This window comes from Ambystoma mexicanum, chromosome 11 (genome assembly GCF_040938575.1).
Source record: "Ambystoma mexicanum isolate Mex_15411 chromosome 11, UKY_AmexF1_1, whole genome shotgun sequence".
Lineage (NCBI taxonomy): Eukaryota > Metazoa > Chordata > Amphibia > Caudata > Ambystomatidae > Ambystoma > Ambystoma mexicanum.
Genome location: NC_090934.1, coordinates 124,909,546 through 124,936,588, shown reverse-complemented (window position 1 = coordinate 124,936,588; position 27,043 = coordinate 124,909,546). Strand labels below are relative to the sequence as shown.

At 46.5% G+C, this 27,043-nt stretch overlaps 1 protein-coding gene across 1 annotated transcript in view; it reads left to right on the top strand.

Annotated features, from left to right (window-relative positions):
• Positions 1-27,043, top strand: part of DNALI1 (dynein axonemal light intermediate chain 1) — a 166,912-nt gene that overhangs the window by 109,295 nt on the left and 30,574 nt on the right. The window contains exon 4 of the mRNA XM_069625249.1: positions 759-937. Coding sequence (XP_069481350.1) covers positions 759-937 — 179 coding nt within the window. The remainder of the gene's footprint in view (positions 1-758; positions 938-27,043) is intronic.

Here is a 27,043-nt window from a genome sequence, read left to right as displayed (position 1 = left end):
GACTATTGTGTTCCTAATTCTCTGTAGATCAATGGGACAACTCCTTTCTTTACTCTTACGTACAAGTTGTGGGTATTTTCTTCTGCATAATTTACTCCACTTAACAAAATGACCCATACTTTAAACTCCTTCCACTGCAGTTAGCAAGTGGCCTTCAACTTCAGTCATATATAAACCACAAGTCATACAATTTTAAAAAGTGAATCTCAGAAAAAGCAGCTGTGCACCGGGTATTCTGAGGCATATGGTACTGGACAACAGAGCTATTTTGATTCTGAAGCCACACTTTGTACATGTGGCAAAAAGCAATGCTGTTGGATAGTATTGCCCAATAGTGGAATGATGTTCCTGGCTAGCACACATGATCTTCTGTCACCATATTCCCTGGATCTGCCTTTGCATTCTCCATGATATGCACAGTGGTTATTTGTAATGGTATCAAAAAACCTGCACTCCGATATTCTATCATACTTGAGTCAACCAAACTTTAGGCACAATTTCTTTATCGATAGGTTACAATTACTGCAATATATTACATTTCTCATCAAAACGAGAGGCTGAAATGGTAAGCAAATGGTTAATGGATTCCGGAGACACAAGAACTTTAAATACAAAGCTTAATTGTGTACTTAAGGTCAGAAGTCAAGTATGACTTGATTCATTTGCGCTGGAAGTGAAGTTAAATGTGTTTAAATGTGTATGCATAGGTCCGGTACTTTGTATGTCGTCCTCATAGATGATCGTTTTCTCCCTTGCAGATGAGCTCATCAGACAGATTACGATAAACTGTGCAGAACGCGGAGTCCTGCTACTCAGAGTGCGAGATGAAATTCGGATGACCATCGCCGCCTACCAGACCTTGTACGAGAGCAGTGTGGCTTTTGGTATGAGAAAAGCCCTGCAGGCGGAACAGGGCAAAGCAGACATGGAGAAGAGGGTGAGTAAGGCTTTTTATATCATGTTTCACCCTTCAACTCTCTGTTCTGCTGAGGTATTTGGGTTTCTTTAATGTTATATTTAAACACAGTAAAGGCTCTTCCAAGATTTAACAATGTTATCACTTGTATATACCTGAAACAAAATCTCCCTAAAGAGCATCTCTCGGGAGAGATGATCTAACCCTGCCTAGTGCATTTAAAAGAAGGAATTGCTTGAAGTCCGTTTTTAGCCTTTGTGAAGTAGACTTCCTGGTAGAAAACCATGAATTGCAGACATCCACTGGCGAGGCCAATTTTGACACCTGTGAACTTGGGACTATAGACCTATAGACTTATTGACTTAATGGAACTAGACCGGGAAAACAGGACTGATGATTAAATGAGGATCCTATCCGCAAAAAAATATTGTGAAATATTATGGGGCGAAACACTTCAGTAAATAATTCTGATACTAAAACAAAGTCACATTTTTTAATTCAGTTTTTTAACACTTTAAAAAAAATATTTCCTTGCGATTTTTAGTATCTGCCTTCTTTTCTCCTATGATTTCAGAATTTTCCTGCATCAGTAAGTCTTATCTATTCCATTACAATTGAAAGTTATAGCTGGCTGATTCATAAGTGTGTGAAGGTGAAGGTGGAGACTCGCTGGCTAAGGAGGAAAGCTGCAAACCAAGGTTCTATCAAACGAGGGCCTGTGAAACTCACACTGCTGAGCAAGGGTACCAAGTTGAATAAGCTAATGAGGAGAGAGTAGAACTCAGATAGGTGCTGACAAGGTATTCATCTGAGAAGCCTGCAAATACTATAATAAGACGGCAATGAAGATAGTAGTGGATCGCAGACTTTGGTCAGAGAAGTGACTCTTCACATGGATGGCCTGCCCGACAGAGAAGAGAGAGAAACAAGGATGCGAATGATGACCACAACAGGTGCATCATGGTAAAAGAAAGAATCAATGAAGTGAAAATGAAGACGAGGAAAGACTGAAAGGGAGGTACAAAGAGCAAGACCAAGACCAAGAGCAAACTGGTGACCGGTCTGGAAAAGTATGGATGCAAAATTGCAAGCTATGGGTGCATGCTAAAGCGGGAACACAATCCAAAGACAGGTAGTACCAAAGACTGTCGGATATGTGATGGATGATGGGGCACACAGTCCAATACCCAGGGCAATCCTAAGAGTGATTAGAAGGAGGAGACCAGGAAATTAAGTTCAGTATTCAAGCTAAGTCTATCAAGTATTGAGAGAGCATGACTTGATGCATCCTGGATGCAGTCCAATTTTCAGCAGAAATATAATACTTTGTGAAGAGAAGACGTGTATTCATTGCTTGCTGGGAAATGAAATGTTTAGACCGGCCCATGTGTATGAAGTCATAAGAGGGAAGGTATATTGGTAGTTGGGAAATCCATTGTATCCTTGTGTATAGCTTGCAAGTTATATGTTGGCTTACATGAGTCCAGCTTACACTTCAAAAGTTCAAATCCTGTGGCAGCACTAAGTCAGCACTCAAAGTACTTAGAGGTTGGAGGAATCAGCCAAGAAGCAATAAATAAGAACATTAACTATTCTAATTGTTCAAAGTCTGAAAAACATTGTAAGAGCAAAGCTTAAGGCATGCATGGGAAATAAAGTCTATTCAGATTCTTAGAAGCATTACGAGAGTAAAGTCTAATCTAGGCTGAGCAAAGAATTCCTCCTACCCTATCCAAAGATGGATAATCATTTAGAGACCATCAACCCATGTTTTTTTGGAAACCTCGTCCAGTATTCCATGCAGAGTCTAACAATCAGTGAGAGATCAACGTTTGTACAGGTGGACAAATGCAATTCCTGGTCCAGTTTTAATGTTGATTGTGGGAAGCCTTGTTTGTGACCCTGTAGGAGATTGAGAAATAAGTATTTATTTCTAAACGCAGAAAGAGAGGAATACAAGTAGAACCATTGGTTCCAGGCACCAGGCAGACTGAAAGAGGAACTGAGTCATTGGCTACAAGTTCACCAAAGACTGATAATAACATCCTTGTTCCAAGCTCTTTAAAGAGTGCAAGAAGGAATATCCATGTAACCCAAGACTAAGCGTGGGCTGAAGGAGGACAAAATCAGTGGTTGTAAGACTGTGACAGGTAAATCGAGAAGTATTGCTTACAAACCCTTGAAAGGCAGAAAGTGTAATATAACTAGTTGGCCAGAGACTGTGTCTAGAATGACCTACAACTCTGCGAACAACTGACCAGAACAAAATTGTTTGAAATCCTTAAAAGGCAAAGAAACAAGTTGAAACATTTAATGCACTGACCAGATATCGAACATGAATATTCTTTTTTTCACTGGGAACAGAAGCCTTTAGTTCTGACTTAAGAAAAATGACGACGGAAAGAGATCACTTGAACCACTTGTCACCTTCTGGGAAAGAGAAGTTAAATGCCCCAGTTCCGCACAGATCTAAGAAAGGCCTAAGACAGAAAAGCGGAAGCATTGTGTCGTCACGGTTTTATTACATGGCACACTCCAGCCAGGGACTCCTTCCCCGACAATGAATGTGGCGTACAATAAAGTGCTTTTTATTTTTATAAACCACAGGTTCTTTTATTTGAGTAGGCCTCCGACCCGTCTTGCACCTAACCTTCACAAACACACACCGGCCTGGTTCCTAGTCCATTGTGACATGGGGTATCACTAAAATATTTATTATTTAATGGAAAAGGCAAACATATTAAAAATACAACAGCCACGAATATGTGGGAACACAAAGGCAATGATTCCTACAGAACAATTGGTTCAGAAATCCTAACACAGTGCACACGGATCTTTAATGGCAAAACAGGAAAAACATTTTTGAATCAAGTGATGGCACTAATATAATTCCCTAATAAAAGAAATTCTATTAAATGAGGCATCCTTCTGCATAGGCTATTCGGCACCATTAGTAGAACCAATAGACTTCCTAAGTCATGGCATGAGAGTAGTAGTGTCCCTACCTACATGCATTCTGATCCTAGAAACTGTCGATTGCTAGCGATGCTTGACGCATCTGCAAAAATATTTGGCCTATGAAAGGGTGCAACAGGAGAGCACTGACGCACAGATGGCAATGTTGTTGGTATAAACTTTTATTATCAATGAAAAGAAAAAACCTAACTTTTTCTAGCTGTAGGTTTTTTTTTTTTCGCTACCTCAAATAAAATAGTATGGTCTTGGTCAGGATGACCGTGAAAATCAATAGTCCACCGTCCTGTGCAGGAGAATTCTACTTCTGTCCCTTACACTCATAACTAAACTAAAGAGGCAGTGGATATTCTTGGTTCAGAAGACTGGCTCCCTTCTTCTGGACAGCGGATCACAGTTCCAGTTGTTGGGTGGGATCTTTACCTGAAGAAATTAGCCCCTTCCCCAGGTCTAAATCCCTTCCGAAGGCACAAAACAAAGTTCCAGGTTGTAATGCTAAAAAGCCGTAAAGTTCTCAATTCAAAATAAAAAGTTAAAATCTCAGTTCAAATATCAATATTTGTAAGTTTCTCACCAGGGGGAATAACTCCCTTCCCCCGACTTCAATACTTCAGGATTGCTGGCTGTGCATTATTTCTTCCCTCCAGGGGAATTACTCCCTTTCCCTGGATCACTGGTTTGATCCTCCTTCTAAACTCAATTACCAGGAGAATGGCTCCCTTCTTCTGATGTCTGGCTCTCAGTGTTTTCCCCACACAAAGCCAGACTCCCTTCCCCTGGCCTTCCTTGGCTTTGGTTTCCCAGTGAACAACACAAGGGGGAATGACTCTCTAACCCTCACTTTGCTTGGCTTTAGTTTCCCAGTTCCCAACACCAGGTGGAAATGTCTCCCTTCCCCTGGCCTTTCTCAGGCTTAGTTTTACATTTCACACACCAGGGGGAATTTCGAGTGGATTGTGCCCTCCAATGTATTCCTCATCTTAGATGTATTCCATCCAGCTTTAGCTGCTTCGGAAAACACATTTTCAGCAGAGGGAGCATGCGTCGATGTCATCGAGTCGATGGTCCCTCGAAGGCCTCCGTCAAGGGTGACGTCATTGGGTATACAAGTAGCACGCGTGGCGCCCGTTGGCCTCAGGTCTGTTTTTCCGCGGTCTACATTGCTTCGGAGATTCGGCATGGAGTTCTGTGACGCAGTGATTATTACTGATCTATGTCAATATGTCTTTGTCATCGACACCGACTACGACCCCGACATCTGGTTTCAAAAAGTGCAAATCGTGCGGTTCGAAAATGTCTATCACAGACCCGCACCGAGAATGTTTGTGGTGTCTCAGGGAAGGCCACCACATGGAGGCCTGTACGAAGTGTCAGGCGATGATGGGGAAGGCCTTGCAAGAGAGGAGGGGAAAACTACAGGTAGGTCATAAATCCGATCGCAGAGCCTCTAGCGTCGAGTCGAAGTCCCGTGAGGAGAAGTCTCCTTGACGCGAAAGGCATCGTCCAGGTCCCGAAGTGATTCCCATCGCTCGTCGTCTTCGAAAAAAAAATCAAAGAAAAGACGCCACAGGTCCCCCTCCACCTCGTCCTCGGATGAATCCCCAAAAAAGGATGCCATTCCCCACTAAACATTGTTCGTCCGAAGAGTGGGAAGCATTCAGAGTCAAAATGATGGAGGTGTTCAAAAAAGCAAAGCCTCGGTCCGCGCCTTCTTCAGAAGCCGCCCGGGAGCGTCATCGCTCCGACACTCGCGCGCCCTCGAGCCCGGGTGTTCGTAGAAGGAAGGATAGAGAACCTTCCAGTACGCCGGTCGAGAAAGACTGCTCTAGTCGAGTCGACCGCTCGAGGTCAGCGACGCCGTCAGAAACCCAATGCACCTTGAAGTGCAAATCTTCGAAGAGCGCCTCGACGCCGGTAACCGTCGATGACCTCTATTACGTCAACACCATCAACGCCTCTGTCGACGTCGACCACGAAGCCCTCGGCGCCAAAGGCTCCAGTTCAGCCAATTCAGCCAGAAAAGGGGAAAGAGAAGGCTGTAATGCCTTCAGGGGCTACTACCACACCTCTCCCACCTCTCCCAGAAAATGTTTTTAAACCTCTTCCTAGGAAGGAATTTTTCAAGTCCCTGACCTCAATTTTTGAGGAACAGAAGAGATCTGATGAGGAGAGTGTACCCTTTGGACTGGAATATGGCACCCCAAATGTCCCAGAATGCCTGATTTCGGAAGAAAGCAAGATGAGGGACCTGGTGGAATCCTTACATAATACAAGTGGCATTGATGTATCTCCTGAAACAGACTTTGAGAGACTGGCATGCTCTCCTGGATCTGGTCTGCCAAACAGTCAACTAATGACACATACCAGAAGGGGATGAAAGGGGAGGATTCCTAGCCATTGTTAGAGATGGAAAGGAGGCCATGCTGGAATCCCTTCAATCTGGACTGGACGCTGCAGATAGTGTGAGCAGGTCCATGGGCACTAGCACGGTAAAACGCAGATTTGCGTTTTTACGGAAGTCGGGTTTCGCACCAGACGTACAGAAACGCCTTCTGAACATGCCCTTTGATGGGTCTCACCTTTTTGGCAGCAAGGCTGACGAGAGCCTTGAGAGGTTTCAGACCTCAGAAGCAGCTGCCAAGTCTTTAGGAGCTGCTATTAGGCAACCTCAGCCTTTTCATGCGCCAAGACATTCTTGGAGGGGACGATCCTATCGTTGCTACTCCTCATATGGAAAGGCGAGAGGAATGGCCAGTCAAAGGGGCCGGAAAAAGGCCACTCGTGGTGGACGAGGAAAACGTGTAAAGCCATCTCCAGCTGCAGCCTCTTTGCCATCAGCAGCCGCAGCAACCACCACAAAACCACTTTGAGAACTTGCATCACAAGACACTGGTTGGAGGCAGGCTGTCACAGCATCTGCAAGAATGGCGAGCCATTACTTCAGATGTTTGGGCTCTAGAAATAATAGCACAAGGTTACTGCCTTCCTTTTCTAAGGCAAAGTCAAAACAATCCACCAGGGAAAACACCCTTTGAAGTTTTCTGATCCGCTCCTACAGCAGGAAGTTCTAACCCTGCTGGAGAAAGATGCTATAGAGCCAGTACCTGTAGTGGAGAGAAACAAGGGATGGTACTCCCCGTATTTTTGATTCCCAAAAAGGATGGAGGACTGAGACCCATCTTGGACTTAAGAAACTTGAACAAGTTCCTCAGGAAGGACAAGTTCAAGATGGTCACTCTTTCTCAGTTCCTTCAGGTCCTTCAACCTCAGGATTGGTTGGTGTCATTGGACCTCCAGGATGCTTATTTTCATGTGCCGATTCATCTCAAGCACAGAAGATACCTGAGGTTCGTAGTTGGCGACTCACACTATCCGTTTCAAGTCCTGCCATTCGGATTGACCTCCGCCCGAGGGTCTTCGCCAAGTTAATGGTACCCCTACCTGGACGATTGGTTGATCAGGGCACGTTCTGCCGAACAAGCACTAGATCATCTGAAAGTCACCTGCCACTTCCTCCACAAACTGGGCTTCTCCCTCAATTTCAAGAAGTCACAAATGACACCTTCCCAACAGCTCCAATACATAGGGGGCTGTATTGGACACATCCTTGGGAAAGAGCTTGCCTCCCAAGTCGAGGGCTCAAGACATTCTTCAGATGGTTTCCAAAATGCCGAAAATCTCCAGTCCTACGACTTCTTAAGGTTACTTGGTCTCATGGCATCCTGCATCTTCCTGGTGCCCGAGGCACGCCTGAGGATGAGATCCCTTCAATGGGCTCTAAAGACTCAATGGTCACAGTTCTCAGGTCAAATGATGGATTTTCTCCAGATTCCGAACCAAGTTCGGCAGGATCTTCTGTGGTGGACTTGCACAGAGAATATACTAAAAGGAGAGCATTGTTGGCAACCATGGCCGGTGATTACAGTAGTGACGGGCGCCTCACTCATACGGTGGGGAGCTCATGCCAATGATCTGACAATCGGAGGTCGCTGGTCTCCATCGGAGTCCAAACTACACATCAACCTTTTAGAGCTGAGAACAATCAGACTAGCGCTGAAGGCTTTTCTACTGTCTGTCAGAGGAAAAAATGTCTTGATAATGACGGGCAACACAGTGGCCATGCATTATCTAAACAAAAGAGGAGGTGTAGGATCGCTACCTCTGTGCAGAGAGGCAATGCAGCTCTGGTATTGGGCGATTCAAGAAGGAATCTCCTTAACGGCAGTTCGTCTAGCTGGGGAGGAGAATATGACGGCGGATGCTCTGAGCAGGCAGAGCACAGTGTCCCACAAGTGGGAACTGGCTCAGGAAGTCATTGAAGAGATCTTTGCCCTTTGGGGAACCCCTCAAGTAGACTATTTGCGACCAGAATCAACCGCAAGTGCGGAAAGGTATTGCTCAAGGGAATTTCCCCCAAGAGGAGCCCTAGGGGACGCGTTCGTGGTGCAGTGGAATTTCCCACTATTATACGCTTTTCCTCTGATTCCCGTCATTCCTCAGGTCATCAGGAGACTGAGTCGGTTCAGAAACCGCATGATCCTAATTGCCCCGGATTGGGCCAAGAGAACGTGGTACCCAGACCTTCTAGACATGTCCATCTGTCCCCCGGTACGTCTTCCTCAGAGAGAGGACCTTCTCTCTCAAATGCAGGGTCAGGTTGTCCATCCAGATGTCAAGATTCTCAACCTTCATGCTTGGTATCTGAAAGGCTGAGATACAAGGATTGGGACCTTCCAGATGACGTCAACAAAATCTCTGTATCGTTGCCATTGGAAAAAGTTTTGCAACTGGTGCAGAGAAAAGGATGTTGATCCTTTTCTATGTTCTATTCCGGAAGTACTGTCCTTCCTCTTATCCCTAGCACATGGAGGTCAAAATGTTGGGACCATTAAAGGTTATCTTGCAGCGCTTTCAATCTTCAAGCGCTCGTCGCAAGAATGCTCCTATTTCAAAATTCTTTTAGTAGTACAATTCTTAAGAGGACTCGCCAATGTGTTTCCTCCTTACCCTTTCCAAGTACCAATTTGGGATCTTAATCTGGTTCTAAAATTCTTAATGTGTGCCCCTTTTGATCCCTTGCACACTTGTCCATTAAGATTGCTGACATGGAAAACTGCTTTCCTAGTTGCTTTAACATCTGCAAGAAGAGTGAGAGAATTGCAGGCACTGTCTTCACGGCCACCCTATACTGTGTTCCATAGGGACAGAGTGGTATTAAGGGTTAAACCCTCATTTTTACCTAAAGTTGTGTCCGATTTTCATTTAAATCTGAAAATTGTTCTACCCTCCACCTCATCCTAGTAAGGAGGAGGAAAGATTGCACAGGTTGGACCCGAGAAGAGCTCTAAGCTTTTACATCTCTAGGCTTTCCAAGCTTAGAGTGGATAATCAACTGTTCATTGGCTACACCGGAAGGAAATTGGATCAATCAGTGTCAAAACAAACCATATCAGGTTGGATTGTGCATTGCATTTCAGAATGCTACAGATTAGCAGAGAAAGGCCCACCAGAAGGCTTAAGGGCCCATTCCACCAGAGGCATCGCCTCTTCGACAGCCCTTCAAAAAGAGGTGTTCCCATAAGATCCATTTGTGAAGCAGCAACTTGGTCTTCGCTGCATACTTTTCCAAAATTCTATAGTCTGGATGCTTCCCAGTCTAAGGAGTTGAATTTTTGTAAAGCAGTACTATATTCAGCCATTTAAAGGCATCAGAAAATCTACTCCCTCCTCCAAAGAAATTGTCCATACTGTTTTGGGAGTCTATCTAAGATGCAGAATACGTTGGAGGACACAATCCACTTGAAGAACAAGTTACTTACCAACTGGTAACGTTCTTTCGATTAGATGTTCCTCCCAACGTATTCCTCATTGCCCTCCCAGCCTACCCCTCTGTAGATTTTCCGGGTTATTGCCACTTCAACTGTCGCAAGGCTGATACCTGACTACCGGCACAATCTACACAGTAGAACAAAAGTGAGGGGGAAAAACTGAACTGAGGACAATGGGCGCCGCACGTGCTACTTGTGTGCCTGATGAGGGACCATTGACTCGACAACATCGACGCACGGTGCCCTCTGCCAAATTTTTTTCCTAAAGCAGCTAAAGATGGATGGAATACATCTAAGATGAGGAATACGTTGGAGGAACATCCAATCGAAAGCTTGTTACCAGTTGGTAAGTAACTTGTTGATCTCCCTTCCTCTGGGCTTTCTTAGGCTTAGTTTCACAGTTCGCTTTTCTCCCAGTTTTGTTTTATTCGATGAGGGTCCTAGACCCTTTTCGTTATACTTGGTTTACTTGCTGGCCAAGTATTCCCTCTAGGGCGCTGACTCCCATTATCCTTTTCGTATGGATGAAATCCTTGTACAGCCTACGTTCCCACTTTACACACGTTACCTTGGCTTGTTATGGGACGTTCCTACAGTACATCCTGGGATTTTGCTTCTCTTCTCATAGTGCGAGCATCTCTTGCGTCCTCTTCTCCTATTCTGCAAGTCTCTCTCGTGTTCCTTGTGGCGGCGGTATTGCTCTTGTGAGCATACCATAGTGTCTGCCTCCCGGAGGTCTGGTACACATCTCCCAGTTTCCAGCATCTCCTCTGGGTGGCTCGGGCCGGCTCCACACCATTGGATGAAGGGCTTTTGCTGCCTGCCCTTTTCTCTGTGTCAGACGGCTTTTCATCTCTAAAGCAGCGTTTCTTGCCTTCTTTGAAATCCCTGGGCTGAAAGGGGTACCGTGCTGTGGTCCCATGCTGGACTTCGTTCCTGCCACTGCTTTCCCCAGCGAACACGGCTGACCGCCAGCACTCTGAGAACTTCCTCTCTTTGGTACTTCAATGCAGGTTTCAATATCCTCGGCTAGGAAGCTGCACAGCTGCAGATGCTCAAGGCTGCTCATGACTCCCTCTCATTCAGTCCTTCAGTTTTTATTATGACTGAACACGGATGGATAGAATACCCATTCTGGTTAGTGTTGTGACTCTTCATTACTCCTGAGGGCTTCCTTGTCTCAGTAGTTCTCCGGTTGGTCATTTGTATGGCTCTGTTATGTTATCCGATTTTATAAAGCATTGAGGTCCCCCGGAGGCATCATGGCGCTGATGGAGGATAACCAACACAGAAAGCAAGTGTGAGTCATGAAAAGAAATTAGAAAAGAGATGTTTTCACGTGACGACGGAACACAAAATGGTCTTCAGCGGAACGGATAGAAAATGTGTTCCAAAGGATGAAAGTTGCAACAGAGAAAGAGTGGCCACCCACTTTAGTGCGATGGAACCGAGGCACCGGGATGCACAGGGCCTTCACAGAATGGAGAGAGATCTGGCAGGAACATACGGGCAGAATTTGTCCCGGAAAGATTCTGTGCTGTGCCTCGTCTTCGTGTCGGTACTTATATCACTAACCTTCCTTGGGTAGTCCAATTTCTCCCTCATCTCAGTAGAAATCAAGTCTATGGTTCTACACAGGTACATGGGTTGGTTAGGCACAGGATTGGGGGGGTTATAGAGTGGGGAGGTGTGTTAGGTATTATACTGCGTTTCCCTTAGATGGTCATCCTTGTCCCTAGAGGGAGGGAACTCTCTCCCTATGAGATCCTCTAGCTGAGTACCAACCCCAGGGGGACTATCGGGTAGAGGCCTCAGGGAGAAGTGACGACATTCAAGGATTTGTAACACAGGGTACTTTTGCTGGAACTACATCTATGGATCGAACAAAACATTATCCCGCTTAATCAGGGGGGTTTTCGACAGAGAACTAACACTATGGTCAATGTCCTTGCACTGATCACTACTGTTCAGTAAAGCTGGTTTATTCGTAAGTAAACAACTTAGGTGGCATTTATAGATGTCAGTGCCACAAATGACACTGTTGATAGATAAAGGTTATGGCACAAACTCAAAACTTTAAATATTCTGCAGGGCTTGTTGAGCATGTTGGTTGCATTGCATACATCAACCAGGGTTAGAATGGATAACAGTGCTGTTACGAACGGGATCTCCACTAACACCGGCCTCAATCAAGGTGTCAAGGATAGCACTCTATTAAGAGTGGCACAGGACACCCAGAAGGGTTTGGGTGCCGAAATAAAGTGGACAGACAAGTACACACACAGCAGAACGGAAAGAGAACGAAGAGTAGGAAAGAGTAGCAAGGGAAAAGGTACAGAATGAATACCCTCTTGGGGTGTATGCAGATATAGGAAAAGAGTATTCCACGAACCTTGGAAATACTCTAGCCTTCTGCACAGTTTGCTATAACAGAGGCCCACGCTGTTTGCTCATTACTTGGAACAGCAGCTATGGGTGTCTGTAATGTAGAAACAAGACAAGGGAAGGGGCAGAGGTTGACTGATGGGAACCAACAGACAAGCTCTGAACAGAAGGGTTAACAAACAGTACAAGAGATGTTACTACAGACAAATCCAGAAAAGGAGGTGATAGCAAACTAGCAGAAGGAATAGAAGGAAAAGTCGAGTAACAGGATAGGATAGCAGAGGACAGTAAGGTACAAGGTAGAGCTCAGAGGAGCAGGAAAGTAGTGAATAAGCCCACAGGAGTAGGTAGAAAGCCAGAGGAAAAAGGGTTTAGGGCAGCCGGAGAGAGGTAGGCTGTAGAGCAGGGAGCCCAGAGGACAAGGGCTAAGGCAGCCTGAGTGAGGAAGGCTGCAGAGCAGGGAGCCCAGAGGACAAGGGCTAAGGCAGCCGGAGTGAGGCAGGCTGCAGAGCAGGAAGCCCAGAGGACAAGGGCTAAGGCAGCCGGAGTGAGGCAGGCTGTAGAGTAGGGAGCCCAGAGGACAAGGGCTAAGGCAGCCGGAGTGAGGCAGGCTGTAGAGCAGGAAGCCCAGAGGACAAGGGCTAAGGCAGCCGGAGTGAGGCAGGCTGCAGAGCAAGAAGCCCAGAGGACAAGGGCTAAGGCTGGAAAGCAGCAGAGCGAGATCAGCTGCAATGTGGAGAGCCCACAGGGCAAGGGCGGAGGCTGGAAGACAGCAGAGCGTGATCCGCTGCAATGTGGAGAGCCCGGCAGGGCAAGACTGTGAGGAAGGGATCCTGGAAGGCTATGGCAGGAGACAGCAGGATGGAGCAAGCTACAAGGCAGGGAGCCCAAAAGGCTAGGGCTGTAGGCAGCAGGGTGTAGCAAGCTGCAAGGCAGGGAGCCCAAAAGGCTAGGGCTGTAAGCAGCAGGGTGTAGCAAGCTGCAAGGCAGGGTCCAAGCAGGAGTGATGGAAAACAGCATACAAGGATCCGTAGTCAGAAGCGAAAGGAGGAGGAAGGACTCTCAGATGCAAGAGGCTGAGCCACTGCAGGCAGCAGCCTTTATACTGCCTAGCCCAGCACAGAGGCAGGCTAATTGTTTGCAGCTGGCGAATCACACCTGCAGGCAATCGGCCACCTCCCTTTCTGTTCCTGGGCTGGTGGAAGCAGGACCAGTCTCTAAGGCTTCTGGGGGGTGTAGTTCCATTGATAACCAATAGGAACAGCTAGGAATCAATGCTTGCGGCCAGGTGCATTATGGTATGCGTAGTTAGTTGAAAATAATCATTAAGCAGCAAAGTCTCGCAAATGGGAAATAAAGTTCCCAAAGTAAATATGGATGGACCCAAGAGTCTATTGAAAATAAATGATAAGCATATAGTCCAAATTGAGCATAAATGGATGTGCCCATGGCGCAGGCATGACAGTATGCCCCTCTCCAGGCCCCTCTCCAGGCTCCCTGAAGACCGACCTGTAGGAACAGTGTCTGTCACACTGTACAAGAGTCTTACTCCAAAAAGGCACATCATGAGGCACCAGAAACGGGTTGCAAGGTGAGAGTCTTGAATGACGGAGCCAGTACCAATGTTCTGAACCTTTGATGTAGAAATCAGAAAAGATGAAGTCTTTGGAACACAGACCCCAACTGTGTGTGCATGAAGAGAGGAACTGCGAAAAACTGCTGCAGGCTCCAAGATAGATTTTGCCTTGACGGGCAACAGTATGATGCTGGAAAGTGGAGCCATAGGTACAGCAGAGTTGGTATCTTTAGGAAGGTTTTCCAAGACATCCGAAGTAGCAATGACAACATTAGGGTTAGCCATAGAGAGTTCAGAGGTTACAGCAGCGGTGAGATCTTGGATGGCTGTAGGGGGTATCAATGCTGTAACAACTGGGTGTGAGGGTGCCATGAGAGAGCCAGCGGGCTGGAAAGCACCTGAGACTGGTAGAGTAGAGTCTGGCAGTCTTAGTGCTATAGATATACCAGCAGGAACAACTGGAGTAGTAGTTTCAGGATTCACAATAGCTATAGCAACCTCAAGATCTGTAGCAGGGACTTCAGGAGTCTCAAATGTGTCAGGGGGTTTAGGAACCACAGCAGCAGGAAGATCATGAATAGCAGTTGGAAGTTCGAGTGCTATAGCAGCTACAGACAGATCAGGTGTTGCAACTACTGGTAGATCGGGTACCACAACCACTGGCGATTCAGGGGGTATCGAAGAAACAGAAGATGTTAATTGCTCAAGAGTGTTGTCTGATAGCACAGCCACACTTTGGCAAGCCCCGCTTGCAACTTCAGCATGCTCGGTGTGAACTGTGCCAGTCTCTTCGGCTGCCATTGTCATTGCAGAAGAGGTTGTAAGTGTGAGTACTGGACGATAGGCAAGGGTGAGGGCGGAACCATCCTTTGACTCAGAGGGATTTTCAATCAGAAGACCACCCTTGTTTTGTGGTGTAATGGCTGTGTGCGTGATTTGACCCACCGGAGGAGTTAATTCTTTTCTGTCAGTACAACAACCTGAGTTTCTGCGGCTGGAAGGTGAAAGAGCTGTGTCAATCTCTAGAAGGGATACATATGCTATATTTAGGTCTTCCATCTGCTTGGTAAAAGTCTGTATACTTTTCTGTATGGCAACTCCAGGCCTTATGTTGATCTCTAAAGATAAGATGTCAGGTGTTGGACATATTGTCAGAAGGTCTGGTGACTTGTGTCCCTTCATAAGATTCTTATAATACAAAGAAACAAAGTCGTCATAGAGGTCTTCGGTCTTTCTTTTAAGGCGTAGGAGTTGTTCGTGTAGCAGGTAAGTATCATTAGTTTGATCTAAAGCTTCAGAAGCTGGTGTGGCAGAAAATTCGGTTGTAGCAATGGGAAGACTGACCTTAGGGTTATCGTGGTTAATAGATACTGTGGAAGCATTAAGACAACCGATGGTTAGTATAGGTCTTTTGTACCCAGAACCAGATGCACAAACCTCAGGATAATGACTGCCTTGTCCTGTCAAATAAGGGTTTCCAGCATTCTGGGGAGCTTGCCAAGCTGATCTTGCGCATATCACACTGGCAACAGCGTATTCTGGTTTAGATTCTCTCACAATGAGTGATATGTCCTTAGCTGTTGCGGTGTTAGAAGGCTTGCCAGAAGACGCAGGAGAGTTTACCACTGTTTGGTCTAACAAGATCTGTAAGAATTCATTCTCTTGCTGTAGCTCTGCAACAGATAAGGACTGCGGATCATAGTCGCAAATGTCATAATAATTGTACATGGAAGAAGGGTCAGCTAGCCAGTGAGTATAATACCGTGCTTGTAAATCCTTGTTTACTAAAGCGAGACTGTCCTTTAGACTAAGTTTCTTGTCTGCTGACTTTAGGGAAACCATAAGTTTATGCAAAGGTTTCTTAACTCGAAAGGAAAGCATCTTTGGTCTGTGTGTGCCTTTCCGGCCAATGAAATAAGAAATGTTTGGCTCTTGCATTCTGTCAAGGATAGCACTCTATTAAGAGTGGCACAGGACACCCAGAAGGGTTTGGGTGCCGAAATAAAGTGGACAGACAAGTACACACACAGCAGAACGGAAAGAGAACGAAGAGTAGGAAAGAGTAGCAAGGGAAAAGGTACAGAATGAATACCCTCTTGGGGTGTATGCAGATATAGGAAAAGAGTATTCCACGAACCTTGGAAATACTCTAGCCTTCTGCACAGTTTGCTATAACAGAGGCCCACGCTGTTTGCTCATTACTTGGAACAGCAGCTATGGGTGTCTGTAATGTAGAAACAAGACAAGGGAAGGGGCAGAGGTTGACTGATGGGAACCAACAGACAAGCTCTGAACAGAAGGGTTAACAAACAGTACAAGAGATGTTACTACAGACAAATCCAGAAAAGGAGGTGATAGCAAACTAGCAGAAGGAATAGAAGGAAAAGTCGAGTAACAGGATAGGATAGCAGAGGACAGTAAGGTACAAGGTAGAGCTCAGAGGAGCAGGAAAGTAGTGAATAAGCCCACAGGAGTAGGTAGAAAGCCAGAGGAAAAAGGGTTTAGGGCAGCCGGAGAGAGGTAGGCTGTAGAGCAGGGAGCCCAGAGGACAAGGGCTAAGGCAGCCTGAGTGAGGAAGGCTGCAGAGCAGGGAGCCCAGAGGACAAGGGCTAAGGCAGCCGGAGTGAGGCAGGCTGCAGAGCAGGAAGCCCAGAGGACAAGGGCTAAGGCAGCCGGAGTGAGGCAGGCTGTAGAGCAGGGAGCCCAGAGGACAAGGGCTAAGGCAGCCGGAGTGAGGAAGGCTGTAGAGTAGGGAGCCCAGAGGACAAGGGCTAAGGCAGCCGGAGTGAGGCAGGCTGTAGAGCAGGAAGCCCAGAGGACAAGGGCTAAGGCAGCCGGAGTGAGGCAGGCTGCAGAGCAAGAAGCCCAGAGGACAAGGGCTAAGGCTGGAAAGCAGCAGAGCGAGATCAGCTGCAATGTGGAGAGCCCACAGGGCAAGGGCGGAGGCTGGAAGACAGCAGAGCGTGATCCGCTGCAATGTGGAGAGCCCGGCAGGGCAAGACTGTGAGGAAGGGATCCTGGAAGGCTATGGCAGGAGACAGCAGGATGGAGCAAGCTACAAGGCAGGGAGCCCAAAAGGCTAGGGCTGTAGGCAGCAGGGTGTAGCAAGCTGCAAGGCAGGGAGCCCAAAAGGCTAGGGCTGTAAGCAGCATGGTGTAGCAAGCTGCAAGGCAGGGTACAAGCAGGAGTGATGGAAAACAGCATACAAGGATCCGTAGTCAGAAGCGAAAGGAGGAGGAAGGACTCTCAGATGCAAGAGGCTGAGCCACTGCAGGCAGCAGCCTTTATACTGCCTAGCCCAGCACAGAGGCAGGCTAATTGTTTGCAGCTGGCGAATCACACCTGCAGGCAATCGGCCACCTCCCTTTCTGTTCCTGGGCTGGTGGAAGCAGGACCAGTCTCTAAGGCTTCTGGGGGGTGTAGTTCCATTGATAACCAATAGGAACAGCTAGGAATCAATGCTTGCGGCCAGGTGCATTATGGTATGCGTAGTTAGTTGAAAATAATCATTAAGCAGCAAAGTCTCGCAAATGGGAAATAAAGTTCCCAAAGTAAATATGGATGGACCCAAGAGTCTATTGAAAATAAATGATAAGCATATAGTCCAAATTGAGCATAAATGGATGTGCCCATGGCGCAGGCATGACACAAGGTTACATTTTGGCCCGACACTTTTCAATCTGTATCTAGCCAATTTAGGTAATACCTTGACTGGCTCTGCTATCATTCCCCCAAATTTGGGAGACTATAAATTTCAGTGGCTCGGCATTGATGACATTTCAATTATGAATAGAACCCAACTGGTTTACAGAGATCACTTCTGCTATTAAATAAATATGTGAACCAGAACGAACCAAACATAAATACCAGCAAGATAAAAATTATGTTTTTCAGACACAATTCCAAAAAAGAAATGTTGCTGGTACATTAATACTCTGTACCTACAACCAAATCCATTCGTTTGTTGGATTCCCCCTTTGCAGCTCCTTCTGAGGTTCATCAACATCCTTATGTGGCATGTACCACACAATCTCAGTTTCCAGTACCAGTGTATATGCTGAAAATATCCTTACTGTCCTGTTCCTTCCCACAACTCCACATCTCTCCTCAGTAGACATGTCTTCAGTCATGGATGGACATCATGCCTTCTGGCCACTGGGCATTTACTCTTCTATGACAGTTTTATTTTTAAAGCAGTACATAAGCTGACTTTAGCCAACAGCGTTACATCTGACCAGATGCAAAGTTTTATTTCAACTCAATGGGATGGATTGTGCATACCTTTTTAATCTGAACTCCTGTTTCTTCCTAGGAAAGAGCGGGAACAGGGCTACCATGAAGGAAGGTGTATTCGCACCTGTGGAAACTGAGCAGTATTCATATCCAATGCCTGGATTGAGGTCATTGTGATAGGATATGGCATTTATAACGCATCTGTACACAAGTATTTCTAGGTGCGACAAGACAAGGAGGGGGACTACAAAGGGAGAACAAAACAAAGATCTTTTTCTAGGCCTTCTGTTATTCAGATTGCGCAAGAGCAGGGAAGGGGGAGGGGAGAAGTTCTGAGGGTGGGGGGGTGAATGGAGAAGTGCGGGACAAAATAAAACAAAGAGTGCAGCCAACGGGTGTCAAAGTGCGGGTACTCAGCAGTGCAGCCAACTGGTGGCTAAAAAGTGCAAGAGAGGGAACTGTAGGGTGCAGATACAGGTCATAAGTGCAGGGGGAGTCAAGAGGCAGTGCGGGTTGCAGCAGGACAGGTAGGGATCTGGGTCCAAATTCCGAGGGTGGCCAAGCGACCAGTGCGTGGATCAGACAGGCAATCAGCAGGGGAGAGGAAGAGAGAAGGCAAAAGCAAAGAGGAAGGTCTTGAGGTGCTTCCGGAACGGGAGATGGGCTCTGCTCAAGTTTCATAGAGGCAGGGAGACTGTTCCATAGGGAGGCCCCAACCGAAGAAAGAGATCTGCCCCAACTATTTGCTTGGAAAAACGACTGACCCTCAGAGGGTTGGAGGTGGAGGAGCAGAGAGCTCGAGAAGGCAGATATTTAGGAGGAAAGAGTTGGAGGTAGTGCAAACTAAGGACTCAGAAAGCCCTGTGAACAATGCAGAGAGTCTTGAACTTGATCCTTGCCGCCACTTGGAGCCAGTGAAGAGATTTCAGAGCTTGAGAGATACGATCCCTGGGTTTGAGACCAAGGACAAGTCTTGCAGTCCTGTTCTGGATAGGTTATAGAGGGGGAAGAGTAGAGGCAGGAAGATTTAGTGAGAAGCTGTTGCAGTAGTCCAGCCTAGAAAGTACCAGAGCTCTGGAGACACTGAGCTTCTGGGGTAAAGTGAGGAAAAGAAGATTACCTCTGAGGAGTTGCAGCTGTTAGTTTGACTTCTTAGAGACGCCAAAGATGTGAGTAGATAAGGAGAGTGAGTCGAAGATGACCCTGAGGTTCTTAGTCTCACAGGTAGGAGTAGTAAGAGGGCACTAGGTGGGTGGCCAGAGATTGAGAGGAAAGGAGGGAACTGGTGTTCTGATGAGGAAGATCTCGGTCTTACTAGCACTAAGGCAGAGATCGTTGACACACACTACTCCTGAATTGCAGACAGACAGTCAGGAATGAGAGAAGGAGTAGAGGCGGCTGAGGGGAGCGTGAAATAGAGCTGAGCATCATCCACATCGCACTGAAAGTTGGAGCAGAGAGCAGCTATGCGGTGGGAATGAGGTGCCGGGTATTGGTTGAACAGCCAGGGAGAAAGATTAGACCCCTGTGGAACGCCACAGGCAGAGAAAGATAGAAGAGAGGGAGGATGCCAGTTGGACCTGGGTGGGTCGATCAGTGAGAAAGGAGGTCTGCCAGGCCAGGGCCTGATCAGTGATACCCTGGTTATCACGGAGCCGGTTGAGCAGGAGGGCATGGTTGACCGTATCAAGAGCAGAAGAAAGAACAAAGCGAATGAGGGCAGAATTGTCATGCAGTGGCAGGTCTTCTATCGCTCTAAAAAGGTGCAGCATTTCCTTGCTGCATTGCAGCAGCCATCAGCACCTAGGCCTAGTTCAACATCTTTTGTTGGAATTCCTCCCAGTGCTCCAGAGCAGACATGCTGATTGAGAACAGTACCTTTGTAAGTGAAGGTGGTGAACTCTCGACGTCGGAGGCAGAAATCCTGGAGCGCAAAAGGAGGAATGGAGGTGTCTGGTTATGAAGACCTTTGCGACTCTTTCCCAAATGGCCTTGCAGCTCATTTATTCTCTCAACAGATTAGTCCTATCATGATCCGGACCCAATTACCTAACAGTATATGTTATGTTGATTTATACCGCGCACTGCTGCCATTTTAATGGTCTCCTGGCGCTCTCGTGGCTCTAAGAAAAGTGGGTGGGGATGGTCAGTTGAGCGATAGGTTAGAGGTTGCGATCTTCTGTTGATGCTTGTAAAACCAAGAGAAACTGGCCTCTGCATGGTTTTTTTTATTTTTAGGGGTGCTTTGAGTGTACTGGGCATGTTGTGTCCAGAAGGGAGGTGTCCAGTGTCTGAGTTGTTTGTTGCCTGCAAGTGTTTTGTTTTGTAGCACGATTAGCGAAGAGTGTGTGGTTTGTGGGTTTTTGGTGGGATGTTTCATTAGCCCTTTGAACGTGTGTAGTACATGAGGTGTGATTGTGTGGGAAGGAGGAGGCAGTTAGTTGGGTTATTGTGGGTTCTGGGTGTGAAGTAGTTTTATTGTCAGTTCTTTGTTCTGTATTGTCTCATTTGCTGTGGTCCCGTAGTATGTTGTTGCAGTGCGCACCTGTTTATCTCAGTGAATTAAATAGCCAGGTTTTTAGTAGTTTTATGAAAGTTAGATGGTCTTCTTTTTTTTTTATTTTTTTTTTTTTTATGTTTTATTCAAGTATAAATACTTGAATTTTTCAACAGTAATTTATACAAAATTTCATAATTCATAAGATACATAAGATTTTTGTAATAACAACATGATACAAATGTGCAATATACAAAGGTAGTTGATTTTTGTAATAACAGCATGATACAAATGTGCAATATACAAGGGCAATTGATTCCATAAGGGAAAGAATAAAGAAAAAAAAAAAGAATAATAAAGAATGCAATAAAAGAACGAAAGCCCAGAAAAGGCTATTCATTGATTCTTCATGTTTTAGTCTTATTTGTTTAAAAATAAAAAATTTAAAACATCAAAACAATTTCATTCTTGCATTTCGTGAGACCAGGTTGAAATTAAATTTGATTTTCCTTCTCCTGTGTCTTCATTCGTACGTAATTTTAAGCTGTATAAAAAGTTTAAAATGGCATATCTGACTGATTTTCTAGTTGTGTGAAGTAATAAATTCCACAATTCTAGAGATGGTCTTCTGTTCTTATGTCCTTTGGTATCGAATTCCCTAGTTTGGCTATCGGGTAGAAAAAGGCGGTTCCTCCAAATTTCCTTTTCTGGTAGTGTCCTGTTTTTATTTGGCGGTCGTTGCTTGATCTCAAGTTTCTTCCTGGTTGATGCCGGGAGATTTTAGCTTGGTTGAATTTGACTCCTTGTCTGTGTAGTGATTTGTGGGAGATGCACAGAGCTTTGAAGTTAATGCATTTCTTTACTGGTAGCCAGTGCATGCTTCTCAGGGCTGGCAGGATGTTGTCTCTTCTATTTAGTCTCCGAAGTAGTCTTGCTGCAGTATTTTGGATGCGTTGTAGTTTTTTGTCAGGTGTTCTGGTATTCCAAGGTAAATACCGTTTGCACAGTGCCAAGGAGATGATTGTGAGGGTGCTGTGTGGGAAGCTAAGGGAGGGTTACTTTTATTAGTCTAAGCAGGCAGAAACATTTTCTGCTATTGCATTGACTTATATTCTTGGGAGGCTGTTATCCATGAGGATTCCCAGTTTTCTTTATCACTGCCGATGTCTTTGGTTGGATTCCCAGACACGGTGGCCAGCTCAGGCATGCCTGTGTTGTATTCTCTTCTGGTGGGGAGATTGTTTCTGTTTTGCTCGGGTTTAGCTTGAGCTTGTTGTTTGTCATTCAGATGTTTGTCAGTGAGGCAATTGTTGAGGGCGTTGTCTGGGTGTCGGTCGTAAGTTATCTTGAAGATGAGTTTAGTATTGTCCGCATACTTGTAGGCAGTTAGTCCATGGGTTTGAATGAGTCATTACAGGGGACATGCAGGTGTTGAAGAGAAGTGGCAGAGGCTTGATCCGTGTGGTACACTGCAGGTGATGTTTTAGGGTTTGCTGTAAAAGGCAGTAGGTGAGTACTTTCAGTTTGATGGGTGAACAACTTTAGCCATTGTACTGCAGAATAATTTATACTGCATTCCTCCAGTCTCTTCGTTAGCATTGTGTGTCAGATTGTGTCAAAGGCGGCTGATATGTCCAGTAGTATGAGGGCCATTTTGGTACTGTTGCCCGTGTTTATTTTTAGGTTGTCCAATATAGAGAGCAGTGCTGATTAGGTTCCTCATCGTTCTGAAGCAGAATTGGGATTGGTTGAGTATTACGTTGCTTTCTACATGATTGAGCAGTTCTTTGTAGATGTGGTTTTCTAGGATTTTCACTGGGTATGGTAGATTTGATATTGGTCTGTAGTTGGTAGTGTCTTTTGTATTTCCTGTTTCATATTTTAGGAGGGGTTTGATGTATGCTGACTTGAATGATTTAGGTACTATTCCCATGTTTAGGAATAGATTAATTAGTAATTGGAAATATAAGTCTGGCCTTCTGTGGTTGAGGAGTTTTTTTGTAGATACCCAGTGGTGTAAGGAAGGCATGGTATCGCAAGTATGACACTGACACAATAGATTCAATTTCAAAACCTTTATTCAAATTTCGAGGTTTGGAAAAACTCCTACTTTGCCCGATAGCTAGGATGGGAGTAGTCTCTGCTACCATCAAATAATAAACATAACGCAGTCATATTCAGTCTCTCTCAAATCAAATATGGCCTATACTAACAAAACCTAATGCCTGCCCTATCTCTTATACAAAATATGTGTAATGGGGAATATGTATGCAATGGAAAATCAGCGTCATAACATAAAGAATCCATGTATGATATGGCATTTATAACGCACCTATACACAAGTGTTTCAAGGCGCGACGAGGCATGGGAGGGGGAACAAGGGAGGACAGACAACGATCATACTAGGCCAGGTGTCATTCAGATTGCGCAAGTGCATGGGAAGGGAAAGGAGGAGAAGTGTGAGGGAGAAGGGGGAGAGGGCAGTGCAGTACATGGGATAAGAACCAAACAAAATAAATAAATATATATATAGTACGTAAAAGTACGGCCCACAGGTGGCAAGTGCAAGGAAACTGCAGCCATCAGGTGTCATGTGCTGGTGGTGGGACTGTAGGGATACAGAACCAGTCGCCAAGTGCCGGGGAAGCCGGGAAGGCAGTGCAGGAGTGCGACTAGCAGTGGAAGGGACCTGGGTCAGAGATCAGAGGGTGACCAGGTAACCAGTGCACATTTAGTGTCAGCCAGGAAGTCAGCAAGGGAGAAGAGGAGAAAAAGCAGAAGCAAAGAGAAAGGTTTTGAGGTGCTTCCGGAATCGAAGATGATTCTCCTCAAATTTCAGGGAGGCTGTTCCAGAGGGAGGCACCAGCCGAAGAAAGATCTACCACCAACTCGTTGCTTGGAGAAGCGACTGACTCTGAGGGAGTTTGAGGTAGATGAGCGAAGAGCTCGAGAAGAAAGGTGTTTAAGGAGAGAGAGTTGAAGGTATTGAGGCCCCAGGCCCCAGAAGGCCTTATGGACTATGCAGAGGGTTTTGAACTTAATCCTCGCAGCTACTGGGAGCCAGTGCAGATATTTCAGTCCTGGAGAGATATGATCCCTGTTCTGGATAAGTTGCAGAGGGTAGAAGCATGCAGATTTGGAAAGAGGGTGCTGCAATAGTCCAGCTTAGAGAGAATCAGTGCTCTCGAAACAGTGAGCTTCTGGGGGAAGGAGAGGAAAGGAAGTATACCTCTGAGGAGGTGCAGCTGGTAGTGTGACTTCTTAGAGACTTCAGAGATGTGAGGAGAGAAGGAGAGTGTAGAGTCAAAGATGACCCCGAGGTTTTTAGCCTTGCAGGTGGGAGCAGGAAGAGGGCCAAGGGAGACCGGCCAGAGAGCTGAAGGGAAGGAGGGAGCGGGTGTGCTGATGAGGAGAAACTCAGTTTTACTGGCATTAAGCCAGAGGTCATTGGCAGCACACCACTCCTGGATAGCAGCCAGACAGTCAGAGATGAGAGACATGGGGGAGGAGGCAGAGGGTAGCCTGAAGATGAGCTGGGTGTCATCCGCATAGCACTGAAAATTGGGGCAGAGAGCGGCGATGCAGTGGCCAGGGAGAGTGGTTAGAACCCTGGGGGATACCACAGGTAGAGAAAAAGATAGCAGAGAGGAAGTACCCAAGTTGGACCTGGGAGGGTCAGTCGGAGAGGAAAGAAGTCAGCCACGCCAGAGCTTGACCGGTGATACCCATCTTATCACGGAGACTGTTGAGCAGGATGGCATGGTTGATTGTGTCAAAGGCAGAAGAGAGATCAAGCAGGATGAGAACGCAGGGGGTGTTAGAGTCAAGGTTGGAGAGCAGGTCTTCACAGGTGTTCAGGAGAGCAGTTTCCGTGCTTCTGGCAGCTCTGAAGCCAGACTGGTAGTCGGGAAGACAGTTGACAGATTCAGTGTGGAGATTGAGGTGGGAGATGGCCAGTTTCTCCAGGAGCTTGCCCAGGAAGGGAGTGATGGAGATTGTGCGATGGTTGGCTGGGCAGGAGGGTTTCTTGAGAAGGGGGTGCACAAGGGAGTGCTTCAGGGGGGGATGGGAAGACTCCAGTGGCGAAGGAGTGATTGCAGAAATCAGCCATAGTAGGAGCCAGGGAGTTGATGTGGTCCTTGATGGTTTTGGAGGAACAGGGGTGAACCTGTTTCGACAAGACTTTCATAGATCAGACTTGTATAGCAACCTCGACTGCAGAGAACAGAGGAAAGGCAGAGAAGGAGAGGTGGCTGCAGAGTGGCCAGAGGAAAAGCAGGGAATGGGGGTGGAAAGGAGGAGAGAGAGGACAGGATGTCCTGAGTTTTAGAGATGAAATGTGAAGCCAGTGCTGAGTCAGCTGTCCTTCCCACTTTAGACAGCACAGAGTAAGGCGGTCCCCGTACACAGGATGACCCACTCTGGCTCAGGTTCTCAAAACAAAGGCAGTTCAAAACTTGGATCAAGGCCCGCTTGGCCTTCCACATTATAGTCACTTATTCTGGCTTTTAAAAGTTCTTTTGCAGTTCAACAAATGTTTACACGGGTATCTCTTGATCAGGCTCGGACCTTTCAAAGCATAAAGTTCACATAGGTCTCCCTCTGCTGGTGTTTGACCTTTCAATCACATCACTTACAGGGGTTCCGTTCCCCAAGCTTAATTCACATTCTTTCGGGCTTTCCTTCCCCTACTTTATCACACTTTCGGTCTCCCTCAGTCGGGCTCTGACATTTTCCTGTCAAAGATTTTCGAATATGCAAGGCTTTTGCTATACACCTCTGCAGGACCACTCTGACTTTCCTAAACACACACCGGCCTTTCATGTTGCACGCCAACTCACCAGCTGTGTGCATTCCTGTCTGGTCTTTTCTGTTTCAGTTCATGAGTCAAGGTTAGAACCACAGGCTTGGCCTCGCCTCCCCAACTCTGTTGTTCATCTGGGAGGGTCGATGGCACCTTTGAACCACATTGCAGTCTGCTTGTCTGGAATTTGGCCTTCTCCATGGCAATGACCTCCTGCAGGGATCTCCTGTGACTCTCTCCCCTTTGCTCTCGTCCCTCTCTCGGTCGCTCTGCTCCAGTAGGTTTGCCTTCTCCCCAGAATTTGTGCTCCTTCTTGTGTTCCACCTTGCTCAGAGTTTGTCTCTATTCTGCCTTTTATCTGTGTGTGGAGAGCTAATGGGTGTCAGATGTATGTAGTTAAAGTCAAGTGCCTGACTTTGCCTGACCGAACAAAGCGGGACATGTCCAATGAAATGTTTAATGGTTAGCCTCCTTACTCTGTCGCCCTCTTCCTCCGCCCAGTGTTTGTGTAGAAATGTTGGAACGTTGGAGGATAATATAAAATAGGATGGGTCATGGGGAAAGGAAATGGGGGGGGGGGGGGTAGACCATGTCTCACCATCTGTTGCCTCGCCCCCACTCCTTGAAGACCCATCACCCAGTGATCCTCCCGCACTGGTCCACACCCAGAAACTGGATCCAAAAGCAATGGCCGTGTTCTGGCCAACTGGATGACAAGTCCCCGAGGACTAGCGGGTGAGACACCCTTTGGTTTCTCACAGTGGGTGTGGACCACTGGGTAAACCGACTATGTTGGTGCCTTTTTATTATTTTGTAAATTTTCCTTGCTTTTAGGTTTGAATCACTTGAGTGTTATGGTGGTTGATGGAGCGCAGGTTTCTGGAGGTTCTGGGGGGTGTTTGTGGTAGTGCGGCATGCATATGGTGTTTTGTGAGTGAGGGGCTGTATTAACTTTGGGCATACATATGCCTGGGAGGCCCCTGAACAATGGGTGTACTTGCCACAGTCCTCTCCCACAGTAGGCCTAATAGGGAATGTATTCAACTGCCAAAAGACATGTTTGGTGAAGCCATGATAATATGAACTAAACTTAATTCTGCCCCACCTGTGAATGGTGTTTGATGCTTGATAAACGCCAGGCCCTTAACATAGAATACCTGTACTCTAGGCTGCAAGCAATATCCTCAGTGGCACCAGCAGTGATGTTATTGGTCAATGGACCTTTCCATTTTTCTTTAATCTGTCTCCCTGAAGAGGAGAAAGTTACTTGGGGTAACCTAGTGCAGATCGCAGAGGAAACCATTACTTCTACAACTCTCCTTGTGGTGAAGTGTTTCTTTATTTTTTCCTGAACTTGTGAGCTCCATGCACTTCATGCTTTTCTGCCTGTGTTGTCTTGCAAATTGTTTTTTGCTGCATCACGTCCTGCTCCGCCTCCCTCCCTCCACCCCAAGCTCTCTCCTGCTTTCCCCCGTCCCTGTGCCTGCCTCGCAGTCTGCCCCATCCACTGATTGGGCCCTTTGCCCATTTAGGATATTCTCTCAGGGTAGCCCTTCTGCCCAGGCAGCCCCCTCGGCTAAGGTCCCCAAGCCAAAGGGCAGATAACAAAGAAGCAACTCCTCCCATGTTTGCCCGTGTTTGCCTGGGAAGCCTTCTGCTGTCAACCAGCAGCAACTGACGAGGTAAGAGTGTACTTGAAAGGGAATACAGCAATTACTGTATTCTGGAACGTCCTATCGCCTTACCTTACCAAGGTGTGCTAGTCCTATCACTGCTGCACTCCAAACAGCTAAGTGCCATTTCATTAACTCTTGGGTCCCCATCTTAAGTA